General features: G+C 35.0%; 1 protein-coding gene across 1 annotated transcript in view; it reads left to right on the forward strand.

Moving 5' to 3' along the window:
* Positions 1-20,783, forward strand: part of HCN1 (hyperpolarization activated cyclic nucleotide gated potassium channel 1) — a 413,758-nt gene that overhangs the window by 31,824 nt on the left and 361,151 nt on the right. The window contains exon 2 of the mRNA XM_025866650.2: positions 14,517-14,940. Coding sequence (XP_025722435.1) covers positions 14,517-14,940 — 424 coding nt within the window. The remainder of the gene's footprint in view (positions 1-14,516; positions 14,941-20,783) is intronic.

Consider the following 20,783-nt stretch of genomic DNA (forward strand, 5'->3'; position numbering starts at 1 on the left):
TTTGGAAACTTATCTAGCAAGGACTTGCTGTGGCTGAGGTCAGAAAGGTTGCTGCCTGTGTTCTCCTTAAAGATTTTGATGGATTCCTGTCTCACATTTAGGTCTTTCAACCATTTTGAGTCTACTTTTGTGTGTGGTATAAGAAAATGGCCCAGTTTCATTCTTCTGCATGTGGATGTCCAATTTTCCCAGTACCATTTGTTGAAGAGACTCTTTTTTCCATTGGATATTCTTTCCTGCTTTGTCGAAGATTAGCTGACCGTAGCGTTGAGGGTCCATTTCTGGGTTCTGTATTCTGTTCCATTGATCCATGCATCTGTTTTTGTGCCAGTACTATAATGTCCTGATGATGACAGCTTTGTAATAGAGCTTGAAATCTGGGATTGTGAGGCCACCAGCTTTTTAGATTCCACATATGAGTGAAATCGTATGATATTTGTCTTTCTCAGTTTGACTTATTTCACTTAGCATGATATCCCCTGGGTCCATCCATATTGTCACAAATTACAAGATCTCATCCTTTTTAAATGCTGCCTAATATTCCATTATATATATCACATATATATACCATATATATATATATATACATCCAAACATACATATACATGCATACACACACACACTACATCTTTTTTTTTAAAGATTTTATTTATTTATTTGACACAGAGAGAGAGAGAGAGAGAGTGAGCACAAGCAGAGGGAGTGGCAGGCAGAGGCAGAGGGAGAAGCAGGCTCCCCAAAGAGAATGGGGAGCCTGATGTGGGACTCGATCCCAGGACTCCGGGATCATGACCTGAGCTGAAGGCAGTCGCTTAACTGACTGAGCCCCCCAGGCGCCTCCACACACCACATCTTTATCCATTCATCTATCAGTGGACATGTAGGTTGCTTCCCTACCTTGTCTATTGTAAATAATACTGCAATAAACCCTTGGATGTTTAGCAAACAGTAAGAGAATGGCAGATCTACCCACCTTGACCAGCATAAGTTTCTGGGAAGATTGCAGGCCAGATATCAAACCAACCACTCCGTAACCTGAGGGAAACATGATGTTTGAAACATACCCTTCTAAACATTTTTATTGCTGCCCTCTGTGGCTCATTTCTTGAAAGCAGTTGGGGTTCACAAGACTAGCCAATGTGGGTGCTATGGCTTCCTCCTCCATCCTCTTACTCTGCAGGCTAAACTAAGTCCTTATTTATTTACAAGAATGTGCAGAATCTGTTCACTTTTCTTCAGCGTTTTAATCTAGTTAAGTTTTATGTATTCAGTTTTTTAAGTCTTTTCTCAGAAGCTGGGCTTTCTATTTCTTTAATCATCTCCCCCCCCCCATTCTTTTCTGGACACCTTCCTGCTTGTCCACATTTTCATGATACTGAGGTCCCCAAAACAGACAGAAATATTCAAGAGATACTTATATACTGAAATCATAATACAGTGCCTTTATTTCTTAAAGGCTTGAGTATTCATGCATACATTTATTCAGCAGATATCTAGAGAGTTCACTGTAGTTGTGGACACTGTATTAGACAATGGGGATATAATGAAAAGTAGAAATGCGTGTGATTCCTGACTATAGTACTTCTACTGTAGTTGGAGAAATAGACCTTAGAAAAATTGTCCACATACATATCAAAATACAAAGCATTTGTGTGTGTGTGTGTGTGTGTGTGAGGGAAAAAGCCAGCGTACTTAGAAACTGTATGACTTGGGTACCAGGCCAAGTGTGGAGGTTATTTCTTCATTCATCAATAAGGCGTTGTCATTGCCTTCCATAAAAATACCAAGGGAAGCCTTGTGAAAGCTTGTGCCCACCCAAATATTTTTTTGCAATCTTGTATGAAGTGAGACTAAGTGTCTTTAGGATATGTTGTTATTTTTTATTGACCAACAATTACAACTCTAAGCAAAAGCAGTATGCTGGCTAAGGAAAAAGTTTTACTCAAATCCTAAATCCCTTTTCCACACCGCCAATTTGCTAACCCCTCACTCCCACCCCAAAATATATTTTGCCCCTTATTTGCCCCTGGATTAGGCTTAATACATTCTAAGGTTCGTGTGCCACACAGGTTCAGAGGAAAAAGAGTAGTGACTGTAGCTTAGAGACTTTAGGATTGTGCTAGAGGATGAAGAAGGTAAAGAACAGGAGAAAGGGATGAAGTGTATTCCAAGCACTTGCAGGGCGCAATTGTGCAGAAGAAATTAAGAAAAGGAGGCACAAAGGACAAGTAATTAGATTAGCTTTCTAAAGCTCCGTGAGCAGGCTGAGGATTAGCGAGAGAAAAGGTCAGAAAGATTGGGTAGGAATGTAAATTAAGATGTTTACATCGATTTTAAATTGTCAACAGTTTTGGCATGATTTAATTCTCATGAACATATTTTATAGGTTGATACTTCTCTTGTAATCTTTTGTTATTATGTAACACTTTATGGGTTTTGAAATAAAGACCTTTGAGTTAGTAATCTTAAAACACAGCAAAATAATTATTTTAAGAATTGCTGTCTTTGATAAATATAAGATCAGTTCTTGAGTCCTTTTTTTTTTTTTTTCTAGTTATCTCTCTGGTACCAAAAAAACTTGGAAATTTTATATCTTCACAAGTTTTCTGTTTTTGTTATTTCCTTTTTTAAAAAGATTTATTTATTTATTTGAGAGAATGAGAATGAGAGAGAGAGAGAGAGTACATGAGAGGGGGGAGGGTCAGAGGGAGAAGCAGACTCCCCGCTCAGCAGGGAGCCCGATGCGGGACTCGATCCAGGGACTCCAGGATCATGACCTGAGCCGAAGGCAGTCACTAACCAACTGAGTCACCCAGGTGTCCCTGTTATTTTCTTTTTTTAGCTATTGAAGAAGTTAAACCACAACCTGTCACTTACCTGAAGGTGGAAGTCACATCTTTTTAAAAATGAACTGAAATGTACAAATCAAAAAACCTCTCGCAGAATTTTATAAATTTATAGTTAGTTTTAAAATTTCCTACAAGGTATGGGGCTACATGAAAAAGCTCATGTAACTCCCACCTATTAATGGGGTTCAGTTATCTGTGGAGAAACAGCCTATTGTGGATATAGTGTCTGTTAAAGCAGAAAAAAAAAAAAGATTTAATAAGTGGCACTGAATGAAGAGGGGAGGGATGAAAGAAGAGATGCCAAACATATTTCTAGTTACGGCTATTTAGAAACATACATATATGGGGACTGAAGTGGAGTATTCATTCAGTTCATTTGTAGGGGACTGAAAATTTCTCATCCTGGTAGTTCTGCTTAAAATATGCCCAGGTGTTTATGTGAATTACCCAGACAATTAAAGAAATTTGGTCCTCAGTTCTTAAATATTCCACGGTAAATGTTACACCGCCCACACACCCTTGATAGTTGTTACAGACCTGGGAACATAGGCTCCTGGGAGAAGCACATTCTTCCTTGACACATCACCCATTCTGTTCCTCAGATAACATGCAGCTGCCAATGGGTGAAAACCTCAATGTAATTCAAGTATGAAAAAGCACCTTTAGTATTGTTTTAGAGGGGAAAAAAAAAACATAAACTAAATGGAAGTAATATTTTATTATCCATGTAGAACCTAAAACCCATGGACATAAATAATTTTCAACTTCAGAAGTTGTTTTTTTAAAATAAATAAGTAGATTTTGATTATTTCTAAGGTGTTTTGAAGAAAATATGGTACTATGAAATTTATAACTATAAGCAGAAGGTAATGCTTTTAATTGAGCTTCTATTTGATCACATTCTTGGCTGTCCTTGATCATGAGCCCTCATTTTAATTGGGAAAACAAGGTTTTTAAAAATATATGACGGGGAAAATACTTGATGTAACCTTGGATTTGTTTGATCTCATAACAGCCAAAGCATTGACTAAAAATGTAAATACTCCGCCAGACCTGATAGCTTTCATGGTATTTAATCCCTTTATCTGTACCTTGTGTCTGTTTCTCTGCCAGAAACTGGCACAGCTTTAGAACTCAGGGAATGCACATGGCATTGTGCACACCAATCCAAGTTTCTGTAATTGTATAAATAAAGTATCAATTACTGACTCTCTGAAATCTATTTGCCCAGTTCTTCTGTCCCTCCCCCAAGGAAAACTTGATCTCTCTCCTTGGTGTGCCCTAGGATTGCTCTTTTTATAGGTCTAATATAGAACTTACAATATTTTAGAAAATACTGTTTTTTATCTTTTCTAGACCTTCTTTTCTTGAGGACTGGACTGTGTCTAATTCTCTTTGTATGCTTCATGACAAGCCTAGGAAGCAGCACGTATTTATTGATAAATTGTACTGTGAATAAAATATAACTTCAGGACCTCCTCAGCAAATGTTCTCTTTGAATTTCTTTAATAATAGTACTTTTAAAAATGGATGACCAATTGTTTTTCTCTTTTGGAAACCCAGAGTACTTGTAATATACTATTTATGAACATGTCTTAAACTTTCTCCTATCTTAAGTACAATTTTTCATTTTCCTTTTAAGTTGGAAGTTCTTGAGGTCAGAATTTATATATAATTTATGTTTGTATTTCTTAGACAATACCTACTATGTAGAAGGTAGCCAGTGCATATTTGTTGGAATTATTATAATGTAACCATCTGGAGAAAATATTTGATAATAAATTTGACTTTTGCTTTCCAAAAGCTTTTTGCCTTTAGAGCATCTGAATTGACTTTGGTTTAAACACTAGTGAGATATATCTTTGCAGGCCAAGGCAGAAAAAATTCAGAAATCACTTTTGAAATAGGAAATTTCATAGCTCCTTTATTTTGAAGATGTATATTACTGTATGGTAATAGGGACAGATGAACTATCATGTTTATTCTCCGGGAATGTAGGTAAACTCTCAATGGCTTCCATACTGAAAGGCACAGAAACCAAAAGACCAGCCATTTAGCCATACCTGCAGCACCATAGTCTGCTCCCCTTAGGAGCTAGAACTTCCCTTGTGAAAACAATTTTGCTTCCATTTCAGATAGGTAACTGATAAGGGCGGGGCCACGTGTGGCTATACTGCCCTACTGTGCTACTAAGTGTGTATTTGTTTTATTTTGTTTCAGTATTGCTCTTAAATCCTTGATTCATTTATTTAAGCATTGACTATGGTGGAAGGAGCATAAGCACGATAATTGGTCACAGGTTCAAAAGCAGTTTTACTCATTTCTTCCCTGCAAAATTTAAGAATGTCCTTTAGTTGGATGGATTTCAGTTTCCTCTTAAATTTAGATAATGCTGCCAACTCTTTGTTATGCGATTCAAATGAGACAATGTTTACAAAACACCTATTATAATGTTACTTATACTTTATTGCTCTGATGCTGCTTTCCTTTTTAATACTCAATGAGGTAAATTATTATATACAGAAATCAGGATCTTGAACCCCTTCAAAAACTTCCATAAAATGTAAACATTTTACAGACTTGGGCACACAGTAAGTGCTTTGATACTGATTTTGAACCTTCTATCATACCCTCAAGCTAGAGCAATAATGCAAAAGATCTGTGTGGCTTTGGCAGCTTAGGCATGAACAAAGAGGATAAGGGTTTGTTGGGATTTGCAGAGTAACAAGAAACTTAGGGAAATGACCTATATTATCAGTGACAAGAAAGATAAACCAGATAGTTTGAAAACACAGGCAATGTGGTTGGGAAGATTGTGGTGGCAACGAGGGAAGAATTATTCTGAAATTAAAATCTCCAACTTGAATAAAACTTAAATTAGCTATGTATTTAGACAGGGAAGAATTCACTCATCTTCTTTTCAGAATTTCGCAGTGGATGGATAAAAGTATATCAGCAAATGTAAAGCCGTTAGGAGGTGATAGTCTTTTTTTTTTTTTTTGCAATTGCTTTGTATTTATTGCACTTATCCTTTTTCCCCCTTTTTTCTCTCCAAATTTTTACTTAAATTCTAGTTAACATGTAGTGCAGTCTTGGTTTCAGGAGTAGAACTCAGCGATTCATCTCTTCCATATAACACCCTGTACTCATCACAACACGTGTCCTCCTTAATACACATCACAGCCTATCTAGCCCAACCCCTCCCCACCTCCCTCCATCCACCCTGTTTGTTCTCTGTCCTTAAGAGTCTCTTATGATCTCATTTAATTGAGCTTCAAAATAGAAATGTCTTCAATGTCTGTGTCATGGGACTATCTCTTGGTAAAATGCTAATATGGAATTTCTTTTAGTCTGTCCTTGGAAATAGTTAAAAAAAAATAGACGTCAACTTAATGAATTTTACACTAGAGTGAATGGCGCTAGAACACATTTTGACTGACATGACCACTGACAATATTTTTACTTTCCTTAAAAGAATGAAGTGCCGAGAGTCATAGTGGAGAATAAAAATTTTAAAAATTACTTTATGGTAAATCAAATGAAAATACTAAGAAGCTAAGGGGTAGTTTTAGATTGAACTTTTTAAAGTTAAGCAGTAGAAGCTATTTTATGCAGTTTGTACTCACCTTTTATAATTAGTAATTTTTGTTTTATGGAAAATCTATATGTCACCATAAAGATAGAAAACTGCAGTGTAGAACTACTTAATCTTCAGGAGTTCTTTCCTATTCTGTACCTTTTGATTACAGCTGTATAGACTTACAGAAATAATATTTCATGTATGACAATTAGGAGTAGACAGATGTTTAGATTCAGTGGAATGAAAGTTGTGGCCTTCCCCTGAAGTAAATTTGAATGACATAATGAAAATACCCTGAATGACATCTTTCTTCCTGTTGTCTAAAACAAGAAGATTAGAGTAAAAAAAAATATGCATCGTTATTCTACCACTCATGGATAAATAAAAAAGGCTTATGCCTATTTAATTTCCAAACCATCTGAAGGAACAAATGGTCATTTACTTTAATTAAAATCTTATAATGTTTTAATAATCCCTCCTTAACATAAATGTGATTAATTTGGATTTGATCATTGGGAAATCAGAAGTATGTATACTGTTTGCTAGGCAATTTAAGTATAAAAAAGATTGACATACAGTTTTGCTAGAAATAAGGGCAAGAGCAGTATTTTCAGACACTGTTCATTAAATGGTCTATCAAATTATTATTGACATCATATTTTGGTAAGATGCTGTTCATTAGTAGGTGCCCTCAAATGCTGAAAATTGCATAGAGAAATTGAGATAGGAGTTAGAGTCAGGGAGATGAAACCCAGCTGGGCTGGGGATCAGATAAAAGAGAATACTGGCATTTAAGTTGACCATTGCAGTCACAGAGGAAAATAAAGAGGTTGATTTTGGGTTTTGGGAGAAGGAAATCCCAGGCATTTGCTGGGCAGTGGCAAAAACAAAGAGTCTGGAAAACAGTATTTTTAAATTTAGCTGAGGACCATGTAGTAGTATGTACAAAAAAAGATAAGCTTCAAGATATAGAATTGGGACACACTAGAGGATTTTGAATGATTACATTTCATTTTGCAAGCAATAGGAAAGTCTGGATATAAATAGAAAGTAATTTACTAGGGCAGGTAGAAACAGGAAAATTAGTAAGCAGAATAATGATCTAATAAAAACTTCATAAAGAATGTTGGTGATGGAACAAAACGAAAAGCTGACTATGAAAACTATTGTATTAGAAGGAATGTAAGGGTGGGCAAGTGATTGAATGCCAGAGCTGGGCTGACAGAATAGTCAGGGATAATTTTTAAGTTTTGTGCCTAGTGGGTGGCTGAAAGAAAGAAACAATGGAAGAAGAAGAACGAAGAAGAAGAAGGAGGAGGAGGAAGCAGCAGAAGCTGCCATGCTATATAAGCTCTATAATAAATAGAAGTAAAAATATCAGGAAATTCTATTTTTGGGCCATAAGGTTAATTGGTTTAGATTTAACCCTGTTGAGATGGCGGGACTAACGAAGGTGAACATAGTTAGAAATGCTTAACTCCTTCACAGGAAGTAAGACCAGTGATTGATTTAAGAACCACTTACGTTAACATATTAGTTACGTTGACATATTATGTTCCCATATTAGCATTTGGGGGTTGATGTGACCAAGAGAGAGTGATGGAGGGCGAAGAAGCTGAGTGAGATGATCACATAGAATGTCTACTTGAATGTAGGAAGAAGAAGAGTCAGGCAAATGTTGAGGAAAATAATGTTCTGCTAATATATAATAGAGGCACGATGAAAATGCAGAATCGTAGAAACCGAAGGTTTGACAGAGTTTCAAACAGGAGGAGTGAAGAATCAAAGTTGTAAAATGCTGTAAACAAGAGTAAATGGACCAATATAAAGCCATTAATGTTGGCACTGAGAAGATTAACGACAATGAAGAAGTGAAATTGCAGAGGAATGGGGAGGTGGAAAGACATGTTTGCTTTTGCCTGGATTGGTACAGATCTTAATACCATTGTAGGGATAAATTTCCATCCTATTAACTCATTTTAACAAATAAGATTAGCTAAATGTAATATACCTCCTACCCATCTCATGTTTTCATTGGGTAAATTGCTATGTTTACTTAAAAACCTCTAAATGTCTTCAAATATGGTTTAACTTAGTTTTGTCCATAACTTAGGCTAAACGTTCCTACAGTTAGGATCTTAGCAAGGTTTTACTGTAGTAAGAAAACTAGTGTATTTTCACTTCAAATTGCCTATATTTGAATTGTCTGTGTTTTCTCATACCTTTATTCCACACTCCCCATAGACAGTAAATGTGGCCTTGCAGGACATTAAGGCATTAGATCAGATAACAGACCTGATCAAGAAAACTTCTTTGCAAAGCTTAGAAATGGCATATGTCCTATAAAACATCAACCCCCATATGAGTAGTCTGTAAATAGTGAGGTTTGTAAAGTGATGAAGGATGTCTGAGAACCCCTCAGATCAGAGTTCAGGTATTGGCTGCTTGAGATTTGATGCGGTGAATTGCCACTGATGTACTATAAAGAGGACATAGCATTTATGAGAAGGCACTTCATTTTTCAACAGATATGTGCCCCAAAATGGGTGAAGGGGAGTTAGAGTTATAGGCTTGCAGTTATGGAATGAATAAGTCACAGGGATACAAGCTACAGCTTAGGGAGTATATAGTCAGTGGTATTGTGATAGCATTGTAGGATGCCGGTTGGTGAACATAGCATAACAGACTTGTTGAGTCACTATGTTGTATACCTAAGACTAATGTAACATTTTTTGTCAACTCTACTCAGTTAAAAGAGAGGATATGTATCTAATAATCAGGCTACTGGACTTTTGAAAATCAGCTTTAAATAAAATTTGAAAAATAAATGCAAGGACTGTGTGTTTAATAAAAAGTGAATCCAGTTGGATATTTGTTTATTTATTTAAATTGATAAATAGTTTGGTTTACAAACATGCCCAATTTATGGTTCATATCTAAAAATATAATTTTTAGCAGCGAGCCTTAAGTGAATACTAGGGCAGGTTTGTCACATAATTTGACTTCAACAACAGGTAAAATAGTGGCCACATATAAATCTGGTATCATTTCAAGGATTTAACCAGAAGTTCTTTCTTCCATTCCACTTAACGAAAATATTTCTTTCATTAGAGAGGAGAAAAAGAGAATCTTTCATTCATAATTTAGACAGACAGATTTAAAGGCAAGGACCTCCAGTAGCGGAACATGGAAGTTTTTAAATTTAAGGCTTTAAGTTAGAAATATTTGGCATCAGATTATTTCAACTAGTGCAGCTATTATAAGGATCATGGGAACTCTTGTTAGGTCAGTGGGGGCTATCTTTATTTACCACAAGTCTTATAGAAGTATGCAAGTCGGTAGAAAGAAAGAAAGAAGCATGATTGAATTTTCAGTTCCTCAAAGTTTAATATCATGGACCAATCTTTACAATGGGACTTTTTCTCTTCAAAAAACTCATAGGGGGGAAAATAGATTCTTAACATAAAAAAAAATTTCTCTATGAAAAGTAATTATTTTATTAGTAATTAAACTTATAGTTATTAGTGATACATTAATTATAATTGTAATACTATTTTATTTTGTCTATTTTATCCACTTTCAGTATAAGGTAAAAATGGTTACTAGGTAACTCCTGTAATTGTCAAGGCTGTTGCTTCCCAGTGAGTGCCCTCTCTGCTTTGCTGGTTTTTCAAAGGAACTTGCTGTACAACAGGTTCTGTACTCTACACTTTGCGTACATAATTGCATGCCGTCTTCCTGCAGAGAAACTCAGAGTAGTGTAAGAAAATTGAAGTTCACAGCAGTTAAATACCTTGCCCAAACCCATAGAGCTAGTGGAACAGGGATTTGAACCCTAGTCTGCCTTTAAAGTCCAACCAAGATCCTTTACAAATGTTGTCTCTCTAAAGCAGGAGATGGATTTTGTGATATACCAAACCAAGTGTCAAATCCAAAACTGCTTTGTTTTCAGGCTGTTTAACCTCAGAACATATTCCTAATCTCTTTGTTTCCTTTTAACTTGTTACAATGTCTTCTATGTTATAAAAACCCTCACTTAGAAAAATCCAGAGTTATATAAAGGATAAGTTAAGAAATTACTCCATTAGTGCTCATTGTCTTATTAAAAAGGATTTCTTTATACCCACTGAAGTGTATGTTTCCATTAAAAATTCAGTTACTGTATCTTCTTAACCTTTGTTGTCCTAGATATTGTCAACATTACTATAGAAGTCAAACAGAAGATAAAAATACAGTTTTGAACTTCAAAGAACTTATATCCATGAGTACTACATGGAATTGTTGAATCACTATATTGTACACCTGAAACTAATATAACATTCTATGTTAACTATACTGGAATTGAAGTTAAAAACTTAATAAAATTTTTAAAAGAACTTAAATCCAGGAATGATGGAAGAAACAAAAATAAATAATTAGTAACAAAAGGAAAAATAAAATAAGAAGCATGCTGAAAATATATATTGCTCTGGGGGTTGCTAAAAAAAAAAAACAAATAAGAAACTCAGTATCAGAACAAGACTTAAAGGGTAGGTAGAGTGCTAATAGGAAAATGAATAAATAGAATGGAAGAAACTGTATCTCCTGTACATTTACCTAGATGAGCATGATGGCAAGGTAAGAGTAAGTACTTTCTTGCTTAAGTTATGTTCTTGCCACATACAGTGTTAAAGAAGAGGCTGGGAAAGGAGAAGGAGGCTGTATTATAGAGTGGCTTGAAAATCAGGCTGAGTTATTTTTACTTAAGAGAGTCATTGATGGTTTTTGACCTGGCAAGTTATGTGTTAGATAACATAACACTCTGGGACTGATGGTTAAAACTGGTCAGATTCCATAGACAGAAAACTTGAGCTATTCTAAGGAAGAACTAGTTCTGCCCAAACTAGATAACAGTGGGAATAGAAAGAGGAATGAATAGGAAAGACTATTCCATAATAACATGTATAAGACTTAGAAATTAAAAATTAAGAGAAAGGGTGAGCCTGAGTATTCAAGAGACATTTTCAGAGCAGAGTCAAGAAAAGAAACTTGGGGGCAGGTAGGCAAGAGAGTCTCATGCGGTCAGTTTTCAGGAACATATTCTTTGCTTAAAACACAGAAGTTATATCATACTTTTAGAGTGGGTGACAACTGTATTTTCCTTGGCTAGATAAGGAATGAATCCATGTTAACTGAAGAAAGTGTTATATTATGCAAAGTCTATAACAAGATCTGTGTTTATGTCTGTAAAATAGAGTCAGTGATACTTTAAAAGGAAATTATAAGATTTAATGGAGCTTTATATTGATAATGAGATTTCTGATGCCTTCAGACTATATTAAGTACCACTGATAAAAAGCTATGGTGTGATAAAAATTATTGCTCCAACAATGAATAGATGTCACTTTATCCTCTTCATTTCTATTGAGTCAGAGGCTATGATAGAATATGTTTTATTTTTCTTTAAAAATATCTTCTGTCTTAATGAGAGAAATATAAGGATGACTGTAAAAGTGAGTACTTTTTCAATGGGCTTCTGGCTGCTCTCTGCAAAATTGTTTTTCTTTTGGTAAGGAAATACTAAGGTAAGGAGTACTAAGTAGGCCACCAGCATTGTGTGCCATGATTTGTTATATGCTAGGATATATGATTTGCATATATTATTTCATTTAATCTATAAAACTCTACATATTTGGTTCTATAATAATCTTCATTTTATAGATGAGAAAATTTTAGGATTAGAGAATTTAAATAACTTGTCTCCAAATTAAACAGCTGGGAAGAATTTCTAGTTGAAGATAGTTGCAGTGGGAATTGTAAAGGGCAAATGGATGAATACAACTTATACGTGGGTGTTAGAACCAAACATCCTAATGTGAGATTGAGTAGATTTGAGGCCAGGAGTTTTCTAGGATTTCTCCAGGGTTTCTGGCTTGCAAATAAAGTATAGAGTTGTTCCATTCCCTGGCCTAGGGAACATGTGAGAAATCTGTATGAGAGGGGAGGTGATGAGTTTGAGCATATGCCTGCTGTGACGTGAGTGTGAGCTTTGCATGGGGATAGATCCAATAGGCTGCTGATGGGGAGGTTTGGAGGCTTGGAAGACAGGAATGGACCAGAGGTGGAGCTTTTGGGAGTCATCAGTTATGAATTAATCATAAGGATGTGGATGAGTCTATGATATTGCTCAAAGAACATGTGTAGAATAGAAGAGAAAAGGACTATGCGTGACACCCAGGGGAACGGCAGCCTTCAAGGGGAGGGCAGAGGGATGAGCTCACAGAAGAGACTGGTAAGAGTGGCCAGAAAAGTGAAAATCCTCAGAGCACACAGGGTTTCATTTTAGAGTTCAATGATGTCACTTTTTGTGAAATAGCTATTACAATATTGCATCTCCTCTACATCTCTCCTCTGTCCTTGGTGTATTAAATGGCACATTTTGCACTTCCATTAAAAGAGGAGGGGAATAAAAGAGAAAATATGTCATTGGAATTGACAGTGCAGGATGTATGACTGACATGGGTATTTGTATGCTTGTCCGTAACTGTGTCGGTACGTTGTGACACAAAGACGGGTGAAATCTTCAAAACGAGAAACATTTACTTTTTACATAATCCTCGGGGGTGGAGACAAGGGGAGAAAAGGCCTAAATATAGTTCTTTCTTACACAACTAGTTTTATCCCAAGTCATTCATAACCAGATATGATAGTAACTTTGAAAGGTTTATGCAATTATATACCTTACCAAATGTAGCCCAAGTAGTCTAAATAGGAGAAGTAATGTAAAATAAAGAGATCTTCGTTGACAGAAATTTCTGTCATAGAAATTTCCATCATTGGGGCACCTGGATGCCTCAGTCCATTAAGTCTGACTTCAGCTCAGGTCATGATCTCAGGGTCCTGAGCACACACCGGGCTATGATGGGAGTCTGCTTCTTCCTCTCCCTCTGCCCTTCCCCTGCTCGTGCGCGCTCTCTCTCTCTCTCTCTCTCTCTCAAATAAATACAATCTTTTTTTAAAAGAAGAAATTTACATCATTTATACAACAAAACTGCCAGAAGAAGATATCTATGAATAGGATGAAGGATCTCATGTTTCTGGAGACTATTTCATGATTATAAGGTTGTACTAGTTGATCTGCTTCTTCATTTTTATAAGTGTATACTGTAACAAATATAAGTAATCTGTTACCTCGTCTGTTCACTACACTGTCAATAGACTTTAAATAAACTGCATGAAAATAACTAAACTATATTATACTATACTATATTTTATTGGTTTTTCTCCCAATTTTAATATAAGGTAAGAATGTTTCAAAAGGTAGCTAGTAATCATAGATGTATTGAAAATTAAATCAGAAATTTTAGAAAGAATTATCTGTGAAAATAGTGGGAATATATTTAAAGTAGTTGTTCAGTGAAACAGTGATAAAAGTGGGAATTTTGGATAGATTCTAGTTTAAAATCTAGAATGGTCTGTTCAATTATTTTTAGCCTTAGAACAAAATTAGTTTCTCATTTCAAACTAAAAAAGAAGAAAGCATAAATATTTGGAATGCAATGAAGCCATGGGATAGCCTGCAATTTATGGTTGACCCAATCCGTACTCCTAGAGATAATTTATAGTACCAATATTTTTAGTGTACCAGTATTTTAGTATTTATTTTAATCATTGATTGAATCATTGATCGTAATTTGACATATAAGGTACTTCAAAGCATCTCTAGAGAATCTTCACAAAAATGCTTTTTAAGGTAGATCTTCTGGTCTGATGCTTCTTCTCCTTTATTTCCATCTATATTACATGTTAACATCGAGGAGGTTGTCTTTGCTTTTTTACCAGATAAATGGGGGAATGAGTGTTCTTGAATTTATTTCAGTAACACTTCATATCAAATAATTTTTAGAATTCTATAAACACAATGCTTTGCTTTAGAAATATATTTACTTAGATTTAAATTTATAACCATTGAAGGAGTTCCTTATTTACTAAACAAAGACTTTGTTCTTTTACTCATTTATTTAACCATAAATCGGTAATTTTTGTTATGATGGGGGAAGAATGGTTATTGTCTATATCTTAAAATCTGATTTTTTTATTTGTTGTAGGTTTTATTGGGATTTAATAATGCTTATAATGATGGTTGGAAACCTGGTCATCATACCAGTTGGAATCACATTCTTTACAGAGCAAACAACAACACCATGGATTATTTTCAATGTGGCATCAGATACAGTTTTCCTTTTGGACCTGATAATGAATTTTAGGACTGGCACTGTCAATGAAGACAGTTCTGAAATCATCCTGGACCCTAAAGTGATCAAGATGAATTATTTAAAAAGCTGGTTTGTGGTTGACTTCATCTCATCAATCCCAGTGGATTATATCTTTCTCATTGTAGAAAAAGGAATGGATTCAGAAGTTTACAAGACAGCCAGGGCACTTCGCATTGTGAGGTTTACAAAAATTCTCAGTCTCTTGCGTTTATTACGACTTTCAAGGTTAATTAGATACATACATCAGTGGGAAGAGGTAAGATATATCTTTTACTACTTTAAAGCCACTATAGCATGAGATTGTTAACTCTAACTTTTAAGATGAACACCTGTGCTATGTATAATGAGTTTTATAAAATTCAAGAAGAAAAATTCTATTTATTCCTTTTGGTGCATAAGTGATATATTTGTACTTCAAAGATATGGTCAAATACTGAATTTGCATCAACTGAAAAAATAGTGATTGTAAAACAATTTTTTATGCCAATTAAGTCTCTTTTTAAAAACAAATCCTCTTTAATCAACAAATGTTTATCCTAACCAATGCAATCCCTCTTCTACCATGGGAAGTTTCTTTTTATTTAATATGAATACTTCAAGTACCATCTCTGACGAAGATGTGTAGGCTCTGATTGCTAATCTAGTTTGTATCATTAGTTCTATGAGATAATCTGGTTTATGGTTCCTCTAGTATTGAAGTTTTGGGGAATTTACATTTGAAGAAAACAAACTCTTAAAAAGTATTTCCAATTGTATATATGTAAAGACTGATTTTAGCATAATAATTTTGCTCAGTGTTATTATGCTTTGCCTATAATTATTTTTTATAATTTCTCCCTATTAATTCATTTCAAAATACTGAAAAACAGCATACCCAGGAGGGAAATTATTACATAGAAAACACAAATAGTACAGTGAATAAATATAATGAATCTGGCCAATATTTTGCTGAAGAGGGCATCTGTTGTTCTTACGCAGTTGGTGGGACCTAAAAGGGCTCAGCCAACTGGAGTTTTGAAAGATCTGAGTTAAATGTATCATGACTGAACAAAGGAGTTTATGTTCCTAATTCCAGAGTCTGCTTTGTAACCTTTTTGACTTTATTTTCCTTCTAAGTCTACTTTTTAAAATTAATTATAACCTGAATTTTGTTGTTTGCATAAAAATGAGGATCAAAAAGGCTTAGAGTGCCTAAACCTGGGCTAATGAAAACAATATACTGGCAATAGATTAATTATTGCTTTACTCACTACGGAAATGCGTCTTAACGTTTTTAGGAAGAATTATGTTTTGGAATTTAGGTTTAAACAAGTCCTAAAATGGAACTTCTGTGAACATTAGTTCTGCTTTCTGTGAGACTGTAGCAGTGTTTTGTGTGTGCTTGTCAATGACATTTTGGTTCCCAGGATTTCAGGAAATGACATGCAATAATAAAACACTGCATAAGATTCTGCTGAAAGGCATAAAAGTGGATCATTCTTAAAATATGGATGTGGATTTTATGCAAAATCAAATGAAGCATTTTTTGAGAAATTGGATTCATCTTGTATTATATCTCTATATAACACATTCCATCTAAAATGTAATAAATGTTTGGTTCTTAAACTTGATTATACCAGTTTGAGATTAATATCAAACCAAGATGATTATTGATAATTTTAGTTAATATTTATTGGGGGCTTATTATATGTCAAATAATGTATTTTTTCCTTACATGGATTCATTCATTTTCCTAATAATTCTGGTAGCTTGCCCAGATTTACAGAGTTATTAAAAGCTGGAACTGGGATTCTAACCTTGGTGATCTGACTTCAGAGCAAATGCTCCTAACCACAGAGCTATATAGCTTCTCACTATAACATACACTCTTTCAGTGATAAATACTTTAGTATTCCACCATTTTATAGATTGCATAAGAAATTGTAGGAAGCTTGTCTTAACAAAGATTGTATCTATGCAACATAAGAGTTGAGCATTTACCCCCTAAAACATGGTCACAATTTTTTTTTTTTAATGAATAGCCTGTAAGAAGAAAAGTTACTGATATAAATAGCCAGGCAATTAAAAATATAGTGGGCAATGTGACTATTTTCAATGTCTTGTGGTTTTAACCCAATTACCCTAGAGACTGGCAGCAGGATGAACAGATGGTATCCTATCAGATAAAATGGCAAGCCATGCAGTCATAGAGGAGGACAGCCCTTACACTATTGCCCTCTGGTTCCTGGCAGCAGTTACAGTCACCTAGATCCATGTAATGGGGTGGTGTTTTAAAGATGCCATGATATAATTCAGGATCATCGGCTCACTGCCATCATTACTGACTGTAAAATGCAATTTAATATGCACTCACAGAAATTTGGTAACAAAACCCATTGAAGCTAGAGTCAGGAGTTGGCAAGATCTTGCTTATAAACAAATGACCTTGATGATAAATGAACCATAAGCTCATTTAAGTGAAGAACGTTTTCTTGATTATATGATACCCCCGTGTAAAATCACTTATAGCATGGTATTTAATGTCTGCTAGTAATACTGTGAAATAGGGAAGAAACAATATTAATTAATCCAGAATTTAATTCAAATTTATTATTTCATCACCTACATGATTCACACCGTAAGCACAGAGAAACTTGAATGGTTCCAAACTGCCAATTCTCTACCTGATTTTTACAAATGCCCACCAGGATGTGTTTACATGTAGAAAATACAACAAATAAACCAGAAGAATTTGCTCAGTGAGCATTTGGAATAAGACTGCAGAGGAAGATGTGAGTTCACCCACATGTCTTTGAGTTCTGAGTGTTTTAGTACCAAGCTGGCTAATGCTAAATTCAGCGAATTTGGGGAAGTAATGTGTGAAGTCTGGAAGCTGCCACTGTTCTAAATGAATCATTCCCAAGGAAAGTGGCTGCCTTCTATAGGAATCTGCTTCCATCTTCAATGATATGTTTTTTTTCTTTTTGGTCTGAATTAGTTCAACTGAAAAACAACAAGAAGTGCTAAAGCCAAATAAATTAGAGAAATATTGTGAATGAAATACAGAAACTTTAAAATTTAGTCCTGATGTTACTATCATTACTAAAATTGAATGTAGTGGCTAATGTAGAAGGAAAGAGGTGATTAGGACAACTGATTTATGAAACACATGGTGTTAAAGAATCAGGAGGGAAGTTATTTTCACAAGACAATTTTGTAAGATCAATGGCTTTAGGATGCAAAAATAGAGCTCTCTGATGCTCTACTGAAAAAATATATATTGCCAGGTGAGGTGAAAATCTGTGGCAATTTGGATAAATCAGGCCAAGACATCCCTTTTCCTGTTATCTCCAGAAAACCAAAGTGCATCTTTCCCATTCTTGTATTTTTGTTGAGAAAAAAAAAAAATCATTCCCTTAATTCGTCATTGTTGTTCATGTTGTATTTCAAGTAAAGAGTAACTCAAGCCAGAGTGTTACTTTGTCACCTATCACAGGGGGAACCTATTCTCTGACCTAAAAGAAACAGTGAGGAAATCCCTGGAAATAAAATGGAATGTTAGTAACAATTTGGGACCATCACAAGCCTTTAAGAGACAAAAGGTAGATTAAGAGGTTAGTATATGGGAGATAATTCAGTTAGCAAAGGTGAAAAGTTCTAGGAACCTTAAATCCCTTAGCTGCTGATGTCAGTCATTTTATCAAAAAGGGATAACCCTTGATGTTATTTGAGATTTAAGAAACCGTAATTGAAAAGAGAAATGCTTCTCTATAATGGTTATCTTTTTGTAGGTTTCAGTGTCACACAAAGTGTAAATTCTTCATGAGCAATATGAAAAAAGTGTGAGAAATGTATGATGCTTGTATAATAACTAGGGCTTTGGAATACACACATACGGTATTTTATTTTGTATTCCTCTCTCCTGTTTCCTCAATCCTCCTTGTGTAGATTTTAGACAATACCATAATTAACTAAATCCATTTTGAGGCAGGAAGAAGGCTTATGGTTCTGATCTTCATATATGTCTATAGCAATTTCAGATGAATAATGTGTATGGAACATTGAGCTGCTCTTCTAGCAATCAATATTAGATTTTTATGTTAGCTCAGAGATAGACTTATATACAAACTATGTTTAACAACACAGCATTAATAAGAAAATTTATTCCACAGGGAGCTGATGCAGACTGTGGTTTCTGTCTTTGGTTAATTTTAGCATTCTAATTGGATTAGATTAGAAACTAACTCCTGCTATAAATTGCCTATCTATAATTACACAATACATAATACTCTAACTACTTTCATTTTTTCAGAAAATGCATCAAATTCTAAGATTTGCTATAAGCAAACACCAGTGTTTTCCTAAACCTACCCCCCACGAAAACTAGGAGAGGCTTTCTATTGCCTATCACATCAAATCTGTGTTTCTTCACTGTGCCTCTAAGGCTCTCCAGCAAACTGTTCCCCTGTTTCACTCCTGTCACTTCATATTTGTTCCCGACAACTCTCCTGTTTGTTTTTTAGTTTTACAGTGCTTGCAGAGAATGAGTCTTTTTGCTTCTGTAATCTTGCACGTGCCACACTTCAGATTTGGAAAGTGTTTTCTTTTTGTCTATCACTCTTTTAAAAATTAGGCTCAAACTCATATCCAGAAAATATTCGACATTGATGGACTGGGCTGTAATGGTCAATACCTTTACTTTGGGCAATTCTACCAGCTCTCTTTGCATTGGTTCATGTTGATAGCTTTGTTGCTAATGCATATTTATATGCGTTTTCCTTTTCTGGCTATAAATGTCCCCAGAAAACAGTCAGTGTCAACTTTGCCTTTGAATTTCCTTGTACTCTAGCACAGAGTTCTGAAAGGTTATCAGAGCATGCCTATCCCCTAAATACATGGCAATCTTCCATGTTCTAAATCCATTAAATAATTGCAAGGGAATATTCATTCTTTACTCCCAAGCAATTACTGAGTAGCTTCTATGTGCAGATAGATGCTGCATGAGAGAATTCAAAGCAGACCCAGCTTTGTAGGAAAAACAGACATGTGAGCAAATACTCACAGATGGTGTGGTAAGTGGCAGAATAAAGGAGGGAGCGAACAACACAGCTTTTTTAGCACAAGAAGAGAGGTTCACGGAGACTTGAACTGGGTTTCAGAGCTAGAGTCTGATTTACCAAGCTGAACAAAATGGGGCAGGGAGGAGCATTCCACTAAGATGTGAGGTACAAGCAGCCTAGCACAGACCGTTCTGCATCTCCAGAATCGAGGTTGTAAAGGGAATGAGTTTGGAGGCATAGACATGAATTTGTGCTAATGACGGACTTCATAAGGTGTCACTGAGGCATTTGAGGCTTGGGGGGGGTTTCCACTTTAGAGTGCCGTAGAATGAAGAGGGTTGGAGGTCACTGACGATGGACCTAATAATACCAGTTAGGAGACAGATACATCACTCATCTGCCTTTCTTATATGCAGCCAGCGCCAAGCAGGGCACTGTTTAGTTATCTAAAGGGAGAATTAACTTTGCCAACAAGTCTTACCCTTGAAATGTTTGTACCAATAATAAAATATGAGAAGATCTTATATGAAGTCTTTTTGTAATGTTTTATAATTTAAATATTAATTTAATATAATTAATATTGTCATATTAATATAATATGTTAATATATATTACTATGTTAGTAAATATAACAATATATACTCATATTAGTATTATTGATACAATTATATTTGAGATTGTATTTCACACCACCAGCAACGTGGTGATGCAAATTGAACCCTCTACTGGAAATTAGTCTATGTAGGGCTTTATTCAAATTGTGCCTTTTATTTTCTGTGTCTTCTAGGGAGAAGTGCTTAAAGTGATTTATTTATGCCTATAAACTTAATAGCTATTAACAGTTGTGAAGTTCAAATGAAATGAGATGCATGGAAATTGTTTGAAACATTTAAATTGATGTATGCCCATAATATATATCATATCTATATTATTATATATAAGATTCATGATGTCATCTCTCTCAGATTAACACATTTGCTGACACTAACATTATTATGTATGTGTGGTGAGTTGCTTAATATTTTCTGCAGGCAAATATTGATTCTGCTAAAGACCACTA

The sequence above is a fragment of the Callorhinus ursinus genome, unplaced genomic scaffold (assembly GCF_003265705.2).
Source record: "Callorhinus ursinus isolate GAN/ISIS: 27379988/994484 unplaced genomic scaffold, GSC_fseal_2.0 scaffold3, whole genome shotgun sequence".
Classification (NCBI taxonomy): Eukaryota; Metazoa; Chordata; class Mammalia; order Carnivora; family Otariidae; genus Callorhinus; species Callorhinus ursinus.